General features: G+C 45.0%; 1 protein-coding gene across 1 annotated transcript in view; it reads right to left on the reverse strand.

Annotated features, from left to right (window-relative positions):
- Positions 1-22068, reverse strand: part of ANKDD1B (ankyrin repeat and death domain containing 1B) — a 516198-nt gene that overhangs the window by 127271 nt on the left and 366859 nt on the right. The window contains exon 12 of the mRNA XM_069223721.1: positions 8209-8307. Within this exon, the coding sequence (XP_069079822.1) occupies positions 8209-8307 (99 nt within the window). The remainder of the gene's footprint in view (positions 1-8208; positions 8308-22068) is intronic.

Raw genomic sequence — 22068 nt, forward strand, 5'->3', positions numbered from 1 at the left:
TTAGGGACCCCGGTGCTCGAAGGCCCCCCGTGAGCTGAAGAGGAAGGGTAGGGGGAGTACTGGGACCATGAAGGTGAGCAAGAGTCACACCTGGGAAAGTGGGAGTGGCTCCAAATGGCCCTTCAGCATCTTCAGGCCCAAGGGGCAGTGGGAGGCTCTTGGGGGGAGAGGAGTGCGAAGGGGGGGACTGCTGGGATGAGGGACTGGGGACACCTGAGTTTAAGTAGGTCATTGGGAGAGAAGAGGAGACAGAGATGGACAGGGGCCTCTCGACCACTGTTGCAGCAGCCATGTTAGAATGGAGCAGGATGAGGAAGGGAGGGAGGATCCCAGAAGAGAAAAAGCATACGTTGAGCCAGACGCGCGGCAAAATCTGGAAAGTTTGGGCAAGTTAGGGGGCAGGGAAAGGCGAGGTTGTAGAGGCAGGGGGAGGTGAGTGGTCTTGGGGCTCAGCAGAGGCCAGGGATAGTTCACGGCAGGAGTAGGGTACCAGTACCCTAGTCCTGTTATTGTTCCCACAGGTGGGGGAGCAGTGCAGGTTTCCGGACTCGGCAGACCTTAGGGCACCTCAAGAGAACGGAGGAGAAGAGATGGCTAGGCCCAGTGCAGTTCGCTGGAAATTGTCGATGGAGCCCTACTTGGCGGACAGAAGAAGGTCCAGAATGTCCTAGTCAGCCCCACCGGCTAGTGGGTCTTGTACGGCCTCACAGCGGCTGGGACAGATGGATGGAGTTGTCAGAACGGCATGGAGGGGGTTACTTTGACCCACCACAGCTCCAGAACATGTTTCGGTATGTGGAAGGGAAGGAAGTGCAGACCCTAATTGGGCAGGTGTGGAGGACTCCTTGAGGGTCATGCTGGTAAATAATGAAGTGGAAAGCCCGGAAGAAAGGGAAGTTTGAGATGAAGAGGGGCCAGGGTTGGTGACAGGGTCCAGCCTTGGGGGGCAGGGGGTTAGGGTGTGTGCAACTAATGCCTTGTCAAGTGTGTTGCAGGCAAGTAAATAATGGCTGAGCATGGCGGTGGAGGTGCAGAGGGCACGGGCGAGGTAGCAAGCAGCAGTTCAGGCACCAACCTTGGAGCCAGGTGAGGGCCATGCAGTGTTAGTCCGGTGATTGTATCCACAGTTGAGGAAGCAGGAATGATCAAGGGAGGGCAAGAGAGCGGCTGCAAAAGGGGACGTATGTCATGAATGTGGGTGTAGGTACACAAGCAGAAGCGTACAGCACACAGGGTGAGCAAGGGTCCAAAAAGAAAGTGCAGGCAGTGGTTGGGGAAAGAAAAGGGAAAAAAAAGGAAGTGTTAGAGAGAAATTAGCTCAAGATTAAGAGGTTACGCTACATTGGGGTCACAAAACCCCTGGAGGCCCATTTAATGTTGGCCACAAAAGAAAGGATTTGGAAAGGGGAGTATGTGGAGATGCACAAACTCCTGCATAGGAAGGTGCGCTCCAAGAAGGGGTCAAAGGAGGAAGAGTACGAGCCCACTAAATGTCCGAATTTCCCCTGACAATTGAAAATTGAACCTCTGCTTTCTTAATTTATGCCAGCATTTACTGTGAAAACTTTCCGGAGCACTCAGTGGCCATGTTTGAGTACATGGAGGTGATCAAAAAGGCTCATATCACAGGGGTGGATACACATGGTTGCAGTATGATGTAGAATTTCGGGTGCGCTTGGCATAGGATCCAAGAAAAAGTGGGGGGAGTTAGATTCAGATCTTTGGTGATACACCATGGGTGCTGGAAAGCGGGGAAAGACAATTTTTACAGCCAATTGTGTATCGCCTCATTCAGGGGCATCCCACCCAGGGAGGGGAGGGGTGGGGTTAGCATCAAAAGGCCAGACAGGGACAGGGGACACCTGCTGGGATTTCAATAAAGGAATGTGCACTTTGGAGACTGTGGGTTTGCCACAAGTGCTTTAAGTGTGCAGACTGGCATGTCCTTATCCATTGTTTAGGCACAGGGTGGGTACCAGAGCCATATCTCCAGCAGGGTGCAAATAAATAACATTAGTCCTACAGCAGCAGAGGTGGGAGGGGGTACAGGGATCTGGTGTGAAAGGCTTGTACTCCAGTAATTTGAACAGATTGGAGAATGGGCTGGGTTTCTATGATAGTACAGATGAGGAGACAGTTCTATGGGAAGGTTTCAGATGATGTTGTTTTCAATTGTGGTATGAGGGCCCTCAGGTTCAGAGGTGGGCAGACAATCTGCAATCAGATAAAGAACACAGACATGCAGTGCAGGACAAACTGGATACGGAGGTTCTGGAGGGCAGGATGGGGGGCCCTTTGATGATTGGCTTATCGAGGACTTGATCGTATTACTGCTAGGGATAGTGCTTAAGAAGGAACATAGCCAGCTTCACTTACTACAGCATCTGTCATGGCTAGAAGGGGGGAAGTAAATGATTTGATTTCAGAGGAGAGGGTCTTGGTGGACGTGGCCATGTCACTCGTAGTGACGGTGGACAAGGTTGTACCGATGGCAAAGAATGACATGAAGTCAACTTTTCGGCAGCTGACAGTGCATCCAGATCATTTTCAGTTTTTGGGCATACAGTTTCAGGGGCAGTGGTATGTTGACAAAGCACGCCCACTATCAGGTGCGCTGATTTATACATCAGCTCATTCCTCGAATGGCAGGCAGGACATCAGCTAGTGACACACTATTTGGATGATTTCTTTTTTGTGGGGGCACCCAGCTCGGTGGACTGCCAGCAGCTGCTGGTAATATTCCAGGAGCTCATGGGTGGCATTGGGGCACATGGCAGGTGGGATATCAGCTGGTGACACAATATTTGGATGATTTCTTTTTTGTGGAGGCACCCAGCTCGGTGGACTGCCAGCAGCTGCTGGTAATATTCCAGGAGCTCATTGTTGGCCTTGGGGTTCCTTTGGCACCAGAGAATACAGTAAGCCCGGGTACGGTTTTGATTTTTTTTAGGCATCAAAATAGACTCCCAACTGATGGAAGCGAGGTTGACATGGGAGAAACAAGAGACAATGCTGAAGCTGTAGACCGGCATGCTAGCGAGGGAAAAGGTGAAAGTGGGAGAGGTTCAGGTTTTGCTGGGTCACCTAAACTTTGCATGCAGAGTGGTCAGGGCAGGTAGAACCTTTCGTAGGAGATTGCACTTTTAGGTTTGTCTCTGCCTCATCATCATGTGAGGCTGTCTCCAGTGTTAAAAGAACATCTTCCGATGTGGTACTTATTCCTGAGGTCCTATACCTGGACCCCTCTAGCGTGGCAGGACGACTTGGTTTGGGACATGCAGATATTTTCAGATGCAGCAGGAGGTTTGTGTTTCAGTGTGTACTGGCAGGGCAGGTGGTGTGCAGAGATGTGGCTGGGGCAGTGGAAGTACGGAGGCAGGAGCATAGCATTCTTGAAACTCTTCCCATTGGTGGTTGCGGTCACTTTGTGGGGAGAGGAGCTAGTGCACAGGAGTATGCTGTTCTGAGGGAACAATATGTCTGTGGTGGATGTAGTGAACAGGGAGTCCACAAGAGATGCACAAGTTTTGAAATTACTGAGGGTTTTTGTGTTGAGCTGCTTGCGGCATGACTTTGCTTTCAGGGTGCAACCTGTGCCAGGTGTGGACAATGACATTGCGGATACTTTGTCTCATTCACAGTGGGGGAGATTATGTGGGTTGGCCCAGCACGCCGACAAAGACCCGAAACCACTGCCAGAGAAGTTGTGGTCAGTAGGCAACACAGGATGGTGCAGCTAGTGGTAGATTCTCTTGCGGAGTAGACTCTGAAAGCTTATGGTTACGCATGGGTGGAATTTTTGGCATTAGAGGCACAGCATAGGGAAAAGGGTTGAGTGCGGATCGAGGATGTGACAGTGGGTGAATTGGGACACAGGATGCTGGAGGGGTGGACACGAGAGCAGGGACGACTGGGAAGGACCAGGAAACTGTTAACTTGGACATTATTCTTCAAGGTGTTGCAGTGGTTGCCAGGGATGTGCAGGGAAGCAGTAGAGACTTGTTTGTTTCGCGCCCTCAAGTCTTGGATGTTTTTCGGGTGCTTTCTGCATGTCAGAACTCTTGGGTGGCAAGAGACGGGGTACTGTGAGAGGACATTTCAAGAAGGGGGGATAGGTTGGCAATATGGATCAGCAGTTCCAAGACAGACCAGCGAGCTTGTGGGATGAGAGTAGATCTACATGCTGTAGAGTTGGTGGGGCGGTATCCAGTACTGTGGGGGTGATAAGTGGGCTATTTGCTGTAGGGGTGGTAGCAGCTTTGTGTTTAGACACCATTCTGGGTTAAAGTTTATAGCATTTCAGCTCTCCATAAAGGTCTGGGGGCTTTTCGGGGTGCACCCAGCAGATTATGGTACCAATTCATTCTGTATTGGGTCGGCATCTGAAGCAGGAAATAGAGGATAGGCACACAAAGGAATTGTGAGGCTGGGGCACTGGTCTTCAAATTGCTACAGGCGCTATGTGCAGAATTTGGAAGTTAAAGGTAGCACCGTGGGCCAGGTATTCTGACATTTTACTGCATTTTTATTTTCTTGCAGGTTCAGTGGCACATTTTACGGCAGAGGATATGGCCATTTGGGTGGTGGGCCACTCTTTCATCAAGTGAATGGAAACAAGCTCATCAGAGGGATTTGGGGGCCAATTTGAGACTACAGAAGGAAATGTTTCCAATCACATGGAAAAGAATAGGGGATATCTGCTGAAGGGAGTAGTTGAAATGTTTGAATTGTATGTTAGACGGTGGTCAGTGCTCAAATCTGTTGGTCTTACATCTAGGGAAAAACAATTTAGTGAAAGAAAAGAGTGTAGTGCTTATCGATAAAAAGAAATTTACAGCAGATTGAGGCGAGATTGGCTGGTTGGTTTGTATTATGGATAGAGTTCATGCCTAAGAGGTGTTGGAGAGGGGCGGGCAAGCCCTCTGTGATTGACAGGGCTCTTAGGAAAATGAATTGGGAAATTTCTAGTTTTTGCAGGGAAATTGGCTTTGGGTGTATTTCTCATGTAGACATCAAGTTTGAGAACAGGGACCTCTTTAGGGGAGATGGAGTGCATTCGTTGTGCCCTGGGATGGAACTGTATTTGTTAGAGTTGAGGTAAGCCTTGTGGAGGACCATGAACATTAGTCAATAAAGTTTATAGTTAACAGGGAATCAAGGGTGGGAGGGGGCAGAAAAAGTTAGCAGGCTCTCTTTTCATAGGCAGCAGGTGCCTGGAACATTTTGCAGGAGTTGTCAGATATTTGGTTTGGTACTGACATTTGGTGAACCATGTACAAACGGAGGGTAGGCAGGATGTTTAAGGTTAATGTTAGAAAGTTTGGTTGCTTGGAGGTTCATACATACAGTCCTAGGCTGTAGGAGAAATATATAGTTGAAAACTGTTGAAATGCATTATAGCTAATGAGTTAGTTGCGGGTGGAGCATGTGGGTGGGACCACAGGGGTGAAGATGGGATGTTAGTTAATTTGACAGTTGGCCAGGTAAAAGTTTGTGATGTGCACCTCTTTCAATAAAGCAATACTTGTCACACAACAAAGTGGTCGGTGGTATGCGCTGCACCCCTCTCCCAATATTGTTAATTTGCCACCTATGTTCTTAAACAACCATAGACATTTTACCGTTTTGAGTGCTACCTCTTGTGAAAGAGACAATTAATCAATACACCTACTCCTATGGCTTATCAATTATTCCATATAATGATAAGTGCAAAACATCCAGAGATTAAGGGCCTGATTACAACTTTGGAGGAGGTGTTAATCTGTCCCAAAAGTGACGGTAAAGTGACGGATATACCACCAGCCGTATTACGAGTCCATTATATCCTATGGAACTCGTAATACAGCTGGTGGTATATCCGTCACATTTGGGACGGATTATCACCTCCTCCAAAGTTGTAATCAGGCCCTAAATGCCGAGGAGACCCCAGCATGAGCACCACTTACAATCGCACTGGCAATTGTGTTAAAAGGTAAATGCATGAAGTATTATTTTCTCATGTGGCATAATGCAAGGCGAGTATTTGTTCCCAGCATCCCTAGATACTGCCATAATTTCAGAAAGCCACTGTGTGTAAATTCACCGCCTTCACTCGTGGCACTGAAGTCTGAGGAGGAAGACGCCAAGCATAGGTGATGGGATAATGACAAGCGCTTGTACTCTCTGGGGCACACCAGCACTAAAGGGTCAATGCCAGTGGGGAATGACCGCAAAGTATACTATCAGCAGTGCCCCATCAGTACAGGGTTGGTACCCTTGTGGATCTGTGACGGAACAAGGTTGCAAAAAAGCTCGATATCAGCAGTCTTCAGAAGCCATAGAGAGAGACAGAAATCAATATGGAAGACGCCTTGCAAAAATGGCTTCTGTATTGAGCCAGCAGAGAAAACGGACAACATCTCTTACTACAATGGGGACCGCATTACAAAAAAAACAACAGTTTGTCATTTTAGTTGTTTCTGTACTGAACTGAACCAGCAGGGCCACTTATCTGAAAAGAAAAGCATCCTTGAAGTATTAGCTAGATATGCATGTAAATATAATATTTTCAAGTCTTATACTTCAATAAAATCATTGCTTTTGTACTTTTCGTTTCCACCAAGAAAAGATATGTTTTTACAAGTAACACCTGAAAAATATACTTATTAATTTTATATACTTCAAGTAAAAAATTGTTATCATGAGTTTTAGTGGGCCTGGGGTGGCTATCTTTATTTTGAAGATGGCTTCTCCATTGAAGCTTATAGTCCCTTCTCGACCTGCTGCTGATGCTGGGAATAACACATCTCAAGTGTTACAATGCAAGTACTCTTTAGGAGGTAGAGTTATACAAGTAGTAGAAATAGCATGAGGGTGAGAGAGAAATAATCCTCTGGCCTCTTCCAAGACATGACTGACAGGTTGAGAAAGCAATGGTCGGGGCGGGTGGAGGGGTGTGGAGGGCAAAGCAAGGATATTCCACCTTCTCCACCTGCTACGTGTCCCTTAGGGCTGTTGTTTCCTCTTGTCCAACCCTGCGCTCTTTGACTGTGAGTTACAACAATGGAGAGTAGCTACACGTTGCAGGATACCCTATCATGGCCTTTAGTTGTGCTTATCCATGACTACTACTGTAGTGCAAATGCTTTTTTGGAGTCACGCCACCTTCTTGAGAAAATAATGAAATGTGAAGAGCCAGAAAAGTACACCTTCAAAGTTGACATCTTACGTCATAGGGAGGAGATGTGGGTCTACGGCCACAGCATTCCACTTTGGGACTGAGGAACCAGGTTTTATGAACGAGCTGACAATTAGAGCAGGATACGACTCTACAGTGGGAAAGAGGCACTAAAAACACAACAGAGGGACGAGACACTGAAAGGAAACAGTAGCAGTAGCCTGAGTGGTGTGAAGCAATAAGGAGGGCCGAGCTATAAACTAATGAGGGGTGGAAGAACACTACTGAAGAGAAAGTAAAAAAAAAGAACTGATGGACACTTAGACATTAAGAGAAAGAAACTATGGATCAGAAAATGGTGGTTCCAAAGGGTTACCCTCTATCGTCTTTTTTGAGTTTGGACAGGAGCAGCAAACGTTGTGCATCTACCCCACGCTGAAAACACTGCACCAAATGACCATGGTTGGGATAAATACCAGTGAAGTTACATTTACCACTTATGTATAATAGGACGTCCAAGGCCTCAGGAGAAACACGCATTGTGAGGAAGGCATAGAAGGTTTGCTTCACTTTGCAGATATCACCGAGTATCGTTGAGCATTTTACATTTACAATTCTTGATCGGTTACATAAATGATTGGAATTTATAGGACTGCTATATTACCATCCATAATTACATATTACATTACAAACAGAGTATCCTTGAACATTTTACATTTACAATTCTTGATCAGTTTCCATAAATGATTGGAATTTATGGGACTGCTATATTACCATCTATAATTACATATTACATTACAAACAGAGTATCCTTGAATATTTTACATTTACAATTCTTGATCAGTTTCCATAAATGATTGGAATTTATGGGACTGCTATATTACCATCTAAAATTACATGTTACATTACAAACAGAGTATCCTTGAACATTTTACATTTACAATTATTGATCAGTTTCCATAAAAGATTGGAATTTATGGGACTGCTATATTACCATCTATAATTACATATTACATTACAAACATGAGGCAATATTTAGAATTGCACTATACCTTGTCCACAGCGTGCAGGTCACAGCCTGCCTTTAGCAGCATTTCCACCATTTCAATATTCCTAAGGTCAGCCGCAAGGTGCAGAGGAGTTTGTTGTCTCTATATCCAAAAAGAGGAGAGTGTAGTTTAGCGACTTGAAGCTGTTCTCATTTATAATTAACAGGTAATAATAACACACAAGTTGGAAATAAATTATTAATGGTGACTAAAGCCATGACCGGTCGCTACCACCTCTTATCACTGCCGTGCACAGCCTTATCTGGACAAGAGTCAGATTATCAACTAAGAACACAGCTGTACCCGAGTTGTATGCTGACAACAGCCCGAAGTAGGGCTGCGCACTCGCACCATTTTTGTTCTGTTTATACATCTCCCATCTTTTGTACTTTTTAGAAAACTGAGTTGTCCTCCCCCAAAATGATGCGGCCACTCTGTCAGTCACTGAGCATGTGCCGACGACTTGGTGAGATTCTCTTTGACACATTCTGGGCTTCGGAATTGTGTATTAATTGTGTGCAGTACAATTACTTGCGGCCTTACTATTGACTAGAAAATAAACAGGTCAGATCCTATCAGGAAACTAAATCAAAACTTTTTTGTGACCAAAGGAGTTGAGAGATTTTCAGTCATCTATGGCAGCCGAGCAATCACCCCCAGGCTCGCAGCCATGAACGGGAAACTCTTCCTGCTTCGCCTTTATGCCTCAGAGGCATTCCAAGGCAAACAGATCAAATCATGTAACACCATTTTTATGCAAAACATTAGGCTGTTACTGAACTTACAGACTTTCATCCCTCAGGCTATTCTCTGATAAGAAGTCAACTTAAAAACTGCTATGATCTTGCGCAATTGATCAACCTCGCCTGTGAGTGTTGGTCCGCACAGGACGAACCTTAACAAGGTGGATGCAAGAGGACTTAACTGCCAACAACTAAAAAAATCAAGGAGACTTTACTAGCCGCAGTATCGGGAAATGTCTTGACCATAATCTACCTTTCCTGGCTGTACCGTTTGGTCCTCCGGGAAGCAGCTGCAAATGGCTCACAAGAACCTACCTACACCAATTAAGCCGTCTTAATGACAGTAAGCTCATTCGAAATACAAACGCTCCCTCGTATTGTCAGACTCCTGCTGTTCCTCAAAACAGCCAGACCTTAACTCAGGCCTGGAAGCCATTAAAAAAATTAAATACCTCCTGTTCTGTCTACTGTATCTTCCAGTTGGCAAATTTGACGGGTCTTGCAAAATATCCACACACCATTACATGCGGTGCAGACTGTGCAACTATAAATTTGAACCACTGGTCAACATACTATGCACTTTTCCAAGCTTACTGGATCTAAGGAGCTGTTATTAAGGACAATGTAAGAACAGTCAAGGAAGCGACAAGGTACGGTTTCTCTCTTCAGATGGACAGTTTTGTTAGTAAGATTGGACAATTTTTATACTTAGCCTATCTCAGGTTGGCAGGCTAACAGAAAGCTAGGTGCCTTTAATGGGCAAGATTGTTTGCAGATGACCTGAAGATAAGCTTATCAATTTATTTCGGCTGACTTGAATTAAAAAAATGATTTTGATTTGCGTTTATTTGTATTATGTAATGAAATATTTTGATCGCTAGATCTGAGCATGACTGTCCCCGAGTCCAAATGATCCTAGTTTTAATATGATCTTTCCACAGTGGAGTACTGATAGAGCGGTCCGTACTAATAATTTTACCTGTTTTCGGACGCTCTTTAGGCCGATGAATCTTTTGACTAAGTGGGACTCTCCGTACTCTTAATCGATCAATTGCATTCAAATCAATAATCAATAACGAACATAAGCAATACCTTGATCAACATAACACTTAACAATTAATCCAGAATACATTTCGGCGAACCCTGACCTTTCAGTCAGGAATAACCACACCAGTTTATTCAAAGTTAGTGAATTTTATTTCCCTATATTAGCAAAGCTAGCACAATATAAATGTGTCTCAACACCAAATGATAAACATATATGAACATTAATAGCTGTCCATAGCGGCGAAACAGGTGCAATCTATGTAGCATTTGAATCACAAGGCATTCGATAATAGCAATGCAAATCACTAATACGATAATCTGTAATGAACTAATCGCATACATTTAGTCAGCATAACAAGATCTCAAATTGCATCGTGTGACATATGGAATCCTCGTCTAACCTCAAATTAGCATCTGCATGTGGGACTTCATGCAAAACAATTTAGCAACATTAATTTAGAAAAACTCCTAGCTAGGGCTCTTATCAAAATCAGCAGTTGGTTACCTAAAGGAAACACAATGCAATTTTACAATTTCCTTTCATATTTACCAATTACGATCAGCAATCAAGGAAGTCTTCGTCTCACAGGTACCGTTTCTTCGGTCAGCATGGGTACCGTTTCGATCAGCATAGGACGGGGCAAAGGGGCAAGGGGTGAACGGGGCAATTGCCTCACGGCGGCAAGGTAAACTACTACTTCATGCAAAGGATCAAAGTTAAAGTCTCTAGGGCCAGAATCATTAAAAGTCTCTTTCTCTCGATTAGAGAAAGCATCAAAGTCTCTCAAAATGGCGTCGCAGCAAAGTGGGCCATAATAGCTACGAAGTCTACAAAATGGCGGGTATCGAGCTGGTAATGGCGGATGATAGCGCAATGGCAATCATAGCGCGTAATGGCTACCTTCTTCTCGTGCACCTGGTTTAAATAGACAACAGTTCAAATCCAGTAGGGTCTTCCATTGGAGGGTTCATAGGTTAGCTTCAAATTGTCCAATCAAAAACGACAGTTCTCAAGCTTTTACTTAAGCATACATTATCCTTGGAGATGGGTACGCAAGTTGCAACATTTTATACCAATTAACTCACTTTCAGAGCCTCCATTGTCCGCACCTGCAAATCGACCTTGGAGTAAAGAGAAAATATGCCAGGCTGGCACGAAACCTTAAGATAAGCATGTGAACGATCTCAGTGGAAAAGTACAGCTTCAAGCAAAAATACACGTTTAATAGCACATTGGAAAAAATACGAGCATCTAAACCGTGAGACCAGGCCACTAGGCCGAAGCCTGCACTAAAGTAATGCTAAGCTAAAGCATTTCAAACAAGCAAATCATAGCACACGTTTACGATTATGTCGGATTAGTGCAATTCTAATACACCACGTTATATAAAGCACGTTTATAAATGTTGGCAAACTACTCTGAGGGCACATTTTGTCCCCGTACATTCTTTATTAGTTCGGTTAAAGTCACACATGATTATTTCACACTACGTTTACGTGTTAATAAATGTAAAACCTTCATTTTCCGCTTCATCAATCCCTCCTCTGATGACTACTAGTCATCACACCAAACCACGCCCACAAATTTTATTCCATTAAAATTCTGTCAGTTCTCTTTTCCTTTTAATTCCCCTAGTTTGCGCTTTGTATTCTTTTGCCATTCTTTTCATAATTTTCTCTTCTTTTCTTCTTTTAATTCTCTCCATAATCATTATTATTCCCCTTTTTATTCCCCAAATTCCAAATATGCACATTATAACTATTAAAATTCCCTCTATTATTTTTAACAATATTCCATTCCAAATTCCCCCAATCCAATGTCCCACTGAAGCAAGTCCCTTTCCAACCTTCTCCCACACTCCTGGTTCTTTCAATTCCTTGAAATCTGCACTCTCTTTTGTTAGATTAGCAAGCATAGTTTTAATTTTCACACTATTGTCAGGAATATATGTACAACAGTGTCGTGCACCAAGCATTTTGCAAACGCCACCATCCTTTGCTAAAAGAATGTCTAAAGCAAGCCTATTTTGAAGAGTCATAGCTCTTTCCGCTGCAAGCTCAGCATCTATCAGGATTATAGCACCTGAAAACTTTGTCAACATGTTATCCACTATAGTAGACAACTTTCTTATTTTGATGGAATTCAACACGACTCCCAACGAAGGAATCATGGCTCCAAATATATCTCCTACCACAGCAGCTGCGGTCTCTCTTTTCTGGATACAATGGGATCCAGATGTCTTTTGAATCATCGATAGGTCATCCAGTTGATAAACCTTTGGGAACACTATACCCAAATAACATCTCCCCCACCATCCCTTTGGAAGACGATAATAGGCATTATACCCACAAATGTAATATACACCTGGAATGACAGGGTCAAGTCCGTTCATCATGAATGTCCATTTGGCCTTAAAAATAAACGTATGTTTACACTCACTCGCTCCTACAAAAATGTTGTCATAATAAGATTCACCTCGATATATACAAAATTTCCCTACATGCCAAGCATCTAAAGCTATTCTCCCTTGTGTCTTTATTGCAGCAAAATCATAATTATCTACTGAAGTCCTCTTATGTAGCTCCTTTTCTAATTTCGCATTCATTTGTGCCCTTCTATCATCTGTGCGATCTAAAAAGCTTATTTCTACTGCAGAGAGCGAGCAGGTGAGATTTTCCCTATGAGCGTGAGCCGTTTCAAAAGGTTGCATTGGCTCGAAAAATTCCCTCATAATTTTAGCATCCCAATCTTTAGCAATCTGGCTTAGCTGCGCTATTATAGGAACATATGCAAAGGTAACATCATAATTTGAATAAAAATACTGTATGTTAGTTTGACCATAAAACCTAGACATTACTATACTACATGTAATCCCGTATGTAAGAGGCATGTGGTGATATGTCACCCCTTCCTTCACTGATGTCGGTATCTGTGTACACACATAACAATCTTTCGCATCCATAGTCTCAACATATTCTGTTAGCAAGCGATAGAAAACATTATACGAAAGCTCCTTCTTATCATGCAAGAGTCTCTCATCTAATTCTAATCTTTTCCGTGCAGTTAGTTCAGTGACAGTAACAGGAGCAAAGGTAGAAGCATCAATTTTCTCATTCTCAGTCTTACCATGTATTCCAAGCACAATTGCCATTATTATTAGTACACATGCAATTATCAAGCCTATACACACATATTTACAATATTTCTTTCTATTGTTTTGCGTCATGATCTGTATAGAATCAGAGAGCTAGAAGCACCTATAAATGAAACTATTTAGCAATTCAGTTACAAAGCTGAACGAGCACAGTGTTCACACCGTCTTCTTCAGGAGGCCAGTCACTTATCGGTTAGCAGCATTTGTCTCAATTCGGCAATAACTCAGTCTTTATCGGTTTAGCAAATGTCTCATCCGGTTTAGCAATGTCTCAGCTGGTTGTTTGTTTCACGTTATATTGTAGCAAGCAATATCATTTATTGCCCTTTCAATCGACAGAGTCCATAAAACTTTTCTTTTCTATTGGTATCTCTTCTTCTTCTTCGTTCTCGATGCTTAGAGATACAAACTCGTCAGTCCAATTGTCATTGACTACATATGCCCATTCAGGACCGGAATATCTCCTGTTTGGTATCCTTTTCCTTTTCAATTTTGCTTCTCTTTTTGATTCTGCTTTGCTGGTACTTTCCTCTTTTGTCAAGTCTTTTTCTTCACTTGAGGATTGTTCCACAACAGTCACTTCCTTTCTTTTCTCTTTCACTTTTGGCCTTTCTCCGTCGTTCAAACTTTCTTTAGTCCTTTCTTTTATTGGTGATATACTTAGTCTCCTCTTTGCACCATGTCCATTTGATGGACCTGCGATCTTTTCTGAGGAAGCTTGAACCTTTTCGTTCTGTTTTGCCTTGTCCCCTCCTTCTGGGGAATCAATCACGTTCTCTTTTTCTTTTTCTATACCGTCTGCTTCTGGGAAAGCCCTCCTCTGATCCGGCTCTCCTTCCTTTTCACCTTCTTCGAGCCCTTCGTCACCGTTACTTTCGTCAGGCTCTTTATCACTTTCAGCTGCTTCAGGTTCTTTGTCACCTTCAGCTGCTTCAGACTCTTTGCTACCCTCAGCTGCTTCAGGTTCTTTGTCACCTTCAGCTGCTTCGTCGCTGTCTGAACTTTCTCCTTGGTCTTCCCCAAGTGAGTTAGTCTCTTCGTCCTCAGAGAATATCTCCCTCTCTCCCGTTTCTGCCTGTTCGCTTTCAGTTCGGTTTTGCTCTGTTTCAGCACTCAGCACTGTTTTGTCAGGCACTGGCAGCTTTAGCGCTTCAACTTCCTCATCTGTGGGACACAACACCTTCTTTGTGTGACTGGCGTGAATCCAGTTGGGAACCCCCGCACACTTCACAGCGGTAGTTGTCATCAGGATCACTTGGAAAGGGCCTTTCCAACGGGGTTCCAGACACGACTTTCTCACGTGCTTCTTTACCACGACCCAGTCACCTGCTTTCAGTGCGTGTCCTGGACCTTGGATCGGTGGCAAGGTGGTTGCTTCCACCTGGTGAGAGAAAGAGCAAACCACGTCAGCCAGAACCTTGCAGTAGTCTAACACCATATCATCTGTAATATTCAAAAGCGCGTTTGCGGGAACTGCAGGAAGTCTCATAGCCCTGCCCATGAGGATTTCGTGCGGAGACAATCCAGTCTTTCTATCAGGGGTGTTCCTCATTGACATTAGCACTAAAGGCAACGCGTCAGGCCATTTCAAATTTGTCGATGCACATATTTTCGCCATTCTTGATTTCAGTGTACCATTCATCTGCTCCACCAGTCCTGAGGCTTCAGGGCGATAGCTACAGTGCAGCTTTTGCTCAATGTTCAGCGCTTCGCAAAGTAACTTTATCACCTCGTTATTGAAGTGACTTCCCCTATCTGATTCTAAAGAGATCGGGAATCCGAAACGTGGTATTAACTCTCTCAACAATAGCTTTGCAACTGTAAGGCTGTCATTTCTACGTGTGGGGTATGCCTCAATCCAGTGACTAAAAATGCACACAATCACCAACACATATTTCAGACCTCCATGCACAGGCATCTCAATGAAGTCCATCTGCATACGACTAAAAGGCCCGCTTGCCCTACCAATGTGGCTCGAGTTCACAACTGTTCCCTTTCCTGGGTTCATCTGCTGGCAAGTGACACATCGATGGCAAACTGCTTCTGCAGCTTGACGAAATCTGGGGTTAAACCAATCAATTTTGAACAATCTTATCATGGCATCTCTCCCTAGGTGAGCCTGCCCATGATAGAACCGCGCAAGCTGTGATAAGAGACTGTTTGGCAAAACAAATTTTCCCTCATTTGAAACCCATAACTCGTCTGGTCTTTTTATACATTGTGATTTAATCCAGGAATCTCTTTCATCCTCTCTGACGCTATTCTGTAATGCTTTTAATTCATCTATTGTATCTACGACCTTCAGGGCAAATGCTTCAGCTGGTTCGAGTTCTGGCTCACTTATCGAATTCCAATCATCCCTGAGTAATATACAGTTCAAGGCACAAAATCTTGCGACTTGATCCGCATATGCATTTCCCAGAGAAACATAGTCCTGTCCTTTCGTGTGAGCACTGCACTTTACCACTGCAACTTCGGCTGGCACTTGAATGGCGTGTAACAATTCCCTTATCCTCTCCCCATTTTTCACTGGGGATCCTGAAGAAGTCAGGAAACCTCTCTGTGACCATAGTTGTCCAAAGTCATGCACAATCCCAAACCCGTACTGACTATCAGTGTAAATGGTGACTTTCATCAATGTAGACAGTTGACATGCTCTGGTAAGGGCTACAAGTTCTGCTACTTGTGCAGAATAGACTCCTTGAAGCCATCCCGCTTCCAAGACCCCTGTTACAGTACATACAGCGTATCCTGCTTTCAAAATCCCCATCCCGTCCCTTAGACATGAACCATCAACAAAAAGAATTTGGTCATTTTCATCAAGCTTAGTATCCTTAATGTCCGGTCGGGGTTTTGTGCAAAATTCAGTCACCTGAAGGCAGTCATGCTCGACGTCTTCAGCGTTCTCAATTTCAGCATTTTCTCCAGGGAGCAAGGTTGCTGGATTCAACGTAGTGCACCTTTTCAGCTGCACATTCGGTGAGCCCAGAATTATCGTTTCATACCTTGTGAGTCTTGCTCCAGTCATGTGCTGCGTTCCGGAGCGGGTCAAAAGTATCTCAACTGAGTGAGGGACCATGACTGTTACTGGGTGTCCCATCACTATTCCTTCACTCTGAGTGAGGCTGATACCAACTGCTGCTACGGCGCGCAAACACCCTGGGAGTGCTGCTGCGACCGGATCCAAAGTAGCTGAAAAATACGCTACTGGTCTGTTTACGCCACCATGGGCTTGAGTCAAGACAGACAAAGAACATGCATCACGTTCATGACAAAACAATGTGAAAGGCTTTGTGTAGTCAGGCATACCTAAAGCTGGAGCTCTGCACATGCATTCTTTCAACTCAATGAAAGCATCCATCTCATCTCCTTTCAGCTCAATTTCATCCAATGCATCCTTCTGGGTCAGTTTCAGTAGAGGCTTTGCTAGAGTCGAGAAGTTGGGAATCCACTGGCGACAATAACCCACCATTCCCAAAAACTTCCTCACCTCCTTCCTTGTCTTTGGTGGACTCATTTGGAGTATACTCGTTATTCTTTCCTTCATTATTATCCTTGACCCTTTCTCTATCTGGTGACCCAAGTATTTCACTTTCTTCTGACAGAACTGCAATTTGGAAGGAGACACCTTATGTCCATTTCTTCCCAAATGATTCAACAGAGCAATGGTATCGGCTGTGCAGCCACTTTCTGTCTTTGATGCGACCAGTAAGTCATCAATGTACTGTACTAGAGTTGACTCGAATGGCAATTCTAATGCTTCCAAATCTTTCTTTAGAATCTGATTGAATATTGACGGTGACTCAGAAAACCCTTGAGGAATTCGACACCAACTGTACACTCTGTCTAGGAATTTGAAACAAAAGAGGAATTGGCTGTCCTCATGAAGAGGCACTGAGAAGAATGCTTGTGACAAGTCGATGACTGAGAACCACTCAGCATCGCAAGGGACCTGGAACATTATCACAGCTGGATTCGGTACTACTGGGCAGCATTTGACTATGATGTCATTTATTTTCCTCAAGTCCTGCACGAGTCGGACCTTTCCACTCGGCTTTATTAGTCCCATTATTGGTGAATTACATGGACTGCTTAACACCTCTTTCAGTACTCCCTGTTTTACAAATTCGTCAATAAGTTGAGCAACTTTCATGAGGGTGTCTTGTGCCATGTGGTACTGTGGGGTCTGGGGAAAGATTGCATTGGGCTTTACAGTCACTTTCACTGGTTCCACTCCTTTCATCAATCCCACCTCTTTCCCTGTCATGTCCCACACTTCCTTTCCGACTGTCTCCCGTAATTCGGCTGGAATATCCTCTTCAGTCATCATCGGAAAAAGACAAATCAAAGGATACTCCTCATCTACAGTTTCCATCTCATCCCCCTCTACACTGTCCTCTTCTTCCCCATCACTGCTCGTCTGGATTGTTATTCCTTCCTTCGAACACATGATCGAACAACCCAATTTGCACAATAGGTCTCTCCCTAATAGTGCTATCGGGCTTGAGTCACATACCACAAACTGATGTACCCCTTGATAGTTACCGATGCCGACTGGTACCGGATCTGTTATTGGGTTTGTCAGGTGTCTGTTTGCTACTCCCACCACTTGAACTGTCCTCCCTGAGAGTGGCAAATTTGGTACTTCACTGCTCTTAACAGTTGAACGTGTGGCTCCCGTGTCAACCAAGAATGAGACACGATGACCCATTACTCTTCCCTCTACGTACGGACCCTTTTGATCAACTTCCAAGGATGCTGCAAGCACACAATCTCCTTCTTCTTCTGAACTTTCACTCTCCCATACATTGTTTATTCCACTCTCACTGTGTAATGGGAACTGTTGTACGGTGCCACTTGTACTCATTACCTGACCCGAGACCTGTGGAGGAACCATCACTTGCTGCTGACTCATTGGTGCCAAGGGTATTTGCATTTGCTGATTAGGTACCATAGGTAACTGCTGTTGCATTGGCTGCATTTGCGTCATCTGCATACGGGGCATCTGCATCTGCTGCGGCTGCATAGGTTGCAATCCCTGCAATTGATTTATGGTCTGAAAATTTGGGTTTGGACCTCTCATTTTCGGTCCCCTCATTGTCTGAAATGCATTGACATCATTGTTTTGCTGACCAACACCTACACCTGCACCTGCACCTTCCTGCACCACCATCGGGCACTCGCGTTTCCAATGACCGACAATTCCGCACACGTGACACGGCATCACCTTCTTCATTGCCTGCACACCCGTCACAACAGTGTTTAAATCCAGACCATTATTCACAAAACCTCCTCTGCCTCTGGCCTGTGGCTGAAACGCCATGTTTCCCTGCAACTGCGGCTGCGGTTGCGGTACCTGCTGTTGGAACCCTTGCATCCCTTGCAGACCTTGCAGACCTGTCTGAGCTGCCTTAAGCTGCATCATCATCACCTTCTCTTTCAGCTTCTTCTGTTTCACCTCAATTTCGTCGCTACAGTATTTTGCATAATTTAAGACCTCATCAATCGGTTTCGACTGCCAGCAAATCAAATGCGACTTTATCATCTGACTTATCTCTGGCCTCAGCCCTTCCACAAATCTAAACACAAAATGAAGCATGTCCTTCGCCTCTATTGTTTCCGTGCCACTGTAGTTCTTAAACGCCTTCAACAACCTCTCATAGTAACTATGAATCGATTCTTTAGCCTCTTGGGCAGTTCGATCGATCTTCTGCCAATCCACATTTTTTGCGGCAACCTTCGTCTTCAAATGCTCAATCACCTTATAGTACAGGCTCATCACCATAGGTGATGGTGCACCCGTCTCCCTGTCTCTCTCTGGTTCACTTGTTGGCCAACCTACAGCTCTTTTGCAATCCTCCCACAAATCTGCCGGAACCACAATCTCAAAGAGAGTATTCAGGTCTTCCCAGAGACATTTTGCAAGCTTCACAAACCTGTCAGTCTGCTGATACCATTCAATCGTTTTTTCTCTCTCAGTTTGGGAAAATCGTCCGTAAAAGACTGAATGTCACTTCTGTGCCATGGTACATGTATTAATTTCCCCCCTGCTGTCTCCCTCATTGGTAACATGGTTACTGTCTCGCTGCTTTGTGGTCTTTTCTCATTGTGCTCTGTAGCGCTGTCCCTCCTCTTTTCCTTTCTCTTTACCCACCTGCTTTCCCACTTGTCTAAACACCTCCACACTTGTGCACTCTGCAACAATTCTCTAAGGTGCGCCTTCATGCCTGCTGACCTCATGTGTTCAAACTCTGTGGCCCCAAAATCCAACCTGTAGCTTCTGCTCAAGTGTTTTGTCTTGTCTATGTCGACCCCGTTTTTGTCAGCTATTTCCTGCAAGCTTTTATGTACCTTGTTCACTTCCTTCGTAATCTTTGGACATAGATACCTCAGCTCCTCTTCCGAGTAGGACTCTAACCTATTCACACCCATAGTCCCTTCCACCAATTCTTGTGCTTCCATGTTCAACCTCATCCTATTCATATAATCTTCTCCCTTCCCACTGGCTGCGCTTTGTGTAGAATTCAGACTGTTGAACCACTGCGTCAGCTGTTGCGCATTCAACCCCATCAGCGTAGCATTCACATTGACTGCCATCGATGGTTGCGGCAACTTTTCAGTGTTCGATGTTAGAGGTATTATCAGTGGGGGGCTCGACCTCACCAGTGTTGACTGAGCACATATGGGACTAAACTCCATCAAGGATCCGGATCCATTTGGCTGAGCCGCTATAGGAGTTATCCCTGGAGTGTTTTCTATGCACCTTCTTTCTGTCCCACTCTGCAGCATTGGTCCCTGACCGCTCATACCTAAGTTAGGCTGACTGTACAAAGGTACCGGTGGACCTACAGTAATGGGTAGTGATATCGCATCTGGGTTTTGTCCATTTCCCATGTTCTGTGGCATGTTCATTCCCACACCATGGGTCATCATTGCCGGCATGCCCATCTGACTCCCCGTCATTTGAGCATGTGCTGTTCCCCCCTGCATCTGCTTTTGGGGCATCAAAAACTGAGTTGATTCAGCTTGTGCCATTGTTGGGTTGTAACCATTCTGTACTCCCCTTACGGTTTGTTCTAGAATCATTCCTCCACTGTTGTCGCTGCTGTAGTACCCTGGCATCTGCGCCTGATAATTTTCTGCTGGTTTCAACATGGGCACATCTGGATATATTCTCCTAACCTGCGGTATCTGCGGGGTGAACAGTAGACTCGGGTCCTTAGATCCCGATGATGCTCCTGAACTCTGAGTTTCACTGTTCTGTACCGGTGCCGGAGGGGCGGAACTGGTACTTGGACCTTGTCCATTCTCCGCATAAGGTGGTGGACGGTCGTTCAGCAATTGCATGATTAACTCCTCATCCTCTAACTCCTCTTCTCTTCTCAACTTTTCCTCGTCCTCTCTATCCTTGGAACACTTCCTGTCTGTCTTACAGGTAGCTTTCTTACCTGTCTCCTCTTCTTCCTTAGTAATGGCGGGAAACAATTTTATCCCCTGCAATACATCTGACCTCCACACCTTCTGTGCATTATCCCACCTAGCATCCGCTAGTGTCTTTTCTACCTTTCTCATCCTGGTCTCAAACTTCTTCTGCTGTTGCTGTCTGGCCATTAGTTCCCAAATTGCTAGAGCCTCAAACTGTGCTGGCCTTGGAGGCACCTTCATGTCGTACATCGTGAATCTAAAATTCTCTAGGATCCTTATATTGAATGTCCCATGTATCGGGAACGCTACGCTCCCATGTTTCTCTGTCAGTTTGTGCCATTGCTTTAGCCAAAGACACGGAGCTACCCCCTTCTCTTCCATTACAATGTAAGCTGGTGTACCCTCGGGCGGCGTCTCCTCTCCTACGCTCGCTTTAATGTAAGACTCCCCCTTCATCGCACTCCTAAATGCTTTAAAGAATTTCATTTTTTCGTCTTTTATTTCACAAAGTTTGTAATCAATAGGTGACTTTAATTCCCGGAATACTCTTCGCTTGCCTTTCCCTTCCAATCGAGTCCCACGGACTGCGTCCAATCCGTGCGCGACCCTTCTCTGCAACCAACCTATCCCAGCGCGGCTCCTAGTGACGTCACACTCACACACACTGCGGCTGACAAAGCCTCGCGGCTAGTCCTCCTTCACTCACCTCCTCTCGTAACAACTTCTTGCATGTATCGCGAGCTACCAAAAATTAAAACAGATCTGTCGGTTTACTACAGGAAGGGTAACACAATCGCTTCAGGACCTTAGGGACTTTTCACTAGCCTCGGCCGCTATTCCGTCTTTCTCGGTCCCCACGTTCGCAAGCAAATCTGACCCGCAGACCTACTCTCAACTTGTCAATGATCTGTTCTAGTGCACTTAGAATCTTGTCAAAGCCCGAAGTCGAAGTTCCTTTCACTCCCTAACACACGTACCGACTTGTTGACCACGCCCGATCAACCTACTAAACCGCCCAGACCACAACATGGATCAACATACTCCGGAGTCTCTTGACCTCGCAGGGCCCGTCTCAACAACAACAACCACGTGGACCTTTTTATGCACAAAGCGCCACACGCACATGAAGCTCGACGACTTCCCTACTCTCACACTCGGAGTCGCACCTCCGCTATCTCTATGAAGTTCGACGACTTCACTACTTCTACACTCGGAGTCGCACCTCCGCTATCCTCTAAAAAGAAAAATCCTCGCAACCTTTTCACACACCCTGCGGCAATAAGCTGTGCAAGCGCAAAACCCTAACTTCACTCATACCATCACTAGTACCGCCAACGCCGAATCCACACCTCCATTCTCTCCATTCGCAAGCTCCGAGATCCCGGGAAAGTCGCGGTGGACCTAGCCCATCATCATTCTGTCAATCTATTTTACCCAAGAAAAATCTAATTCAACTTCTCGAGTGGGGTCTCAAAATGCGTAACCGTTAATTC

This window comes from Pleurodeles waltl, chromosome 1_1 (assembly GCF_031143425.1).
Source record: "Pleurodeles waltl isolate 20211129_DDA chromosome 1_1, aPleWal1.hap1.20221129, whole genome shotgun sequence".
Classification (NCBI taxonomy): domain Eukaryota; kingdom Metazoa; phylum Chordata; class Amphibia; order Caudata; family Salamandridae; genus Pleurodeles; species Pleurodeles waltl.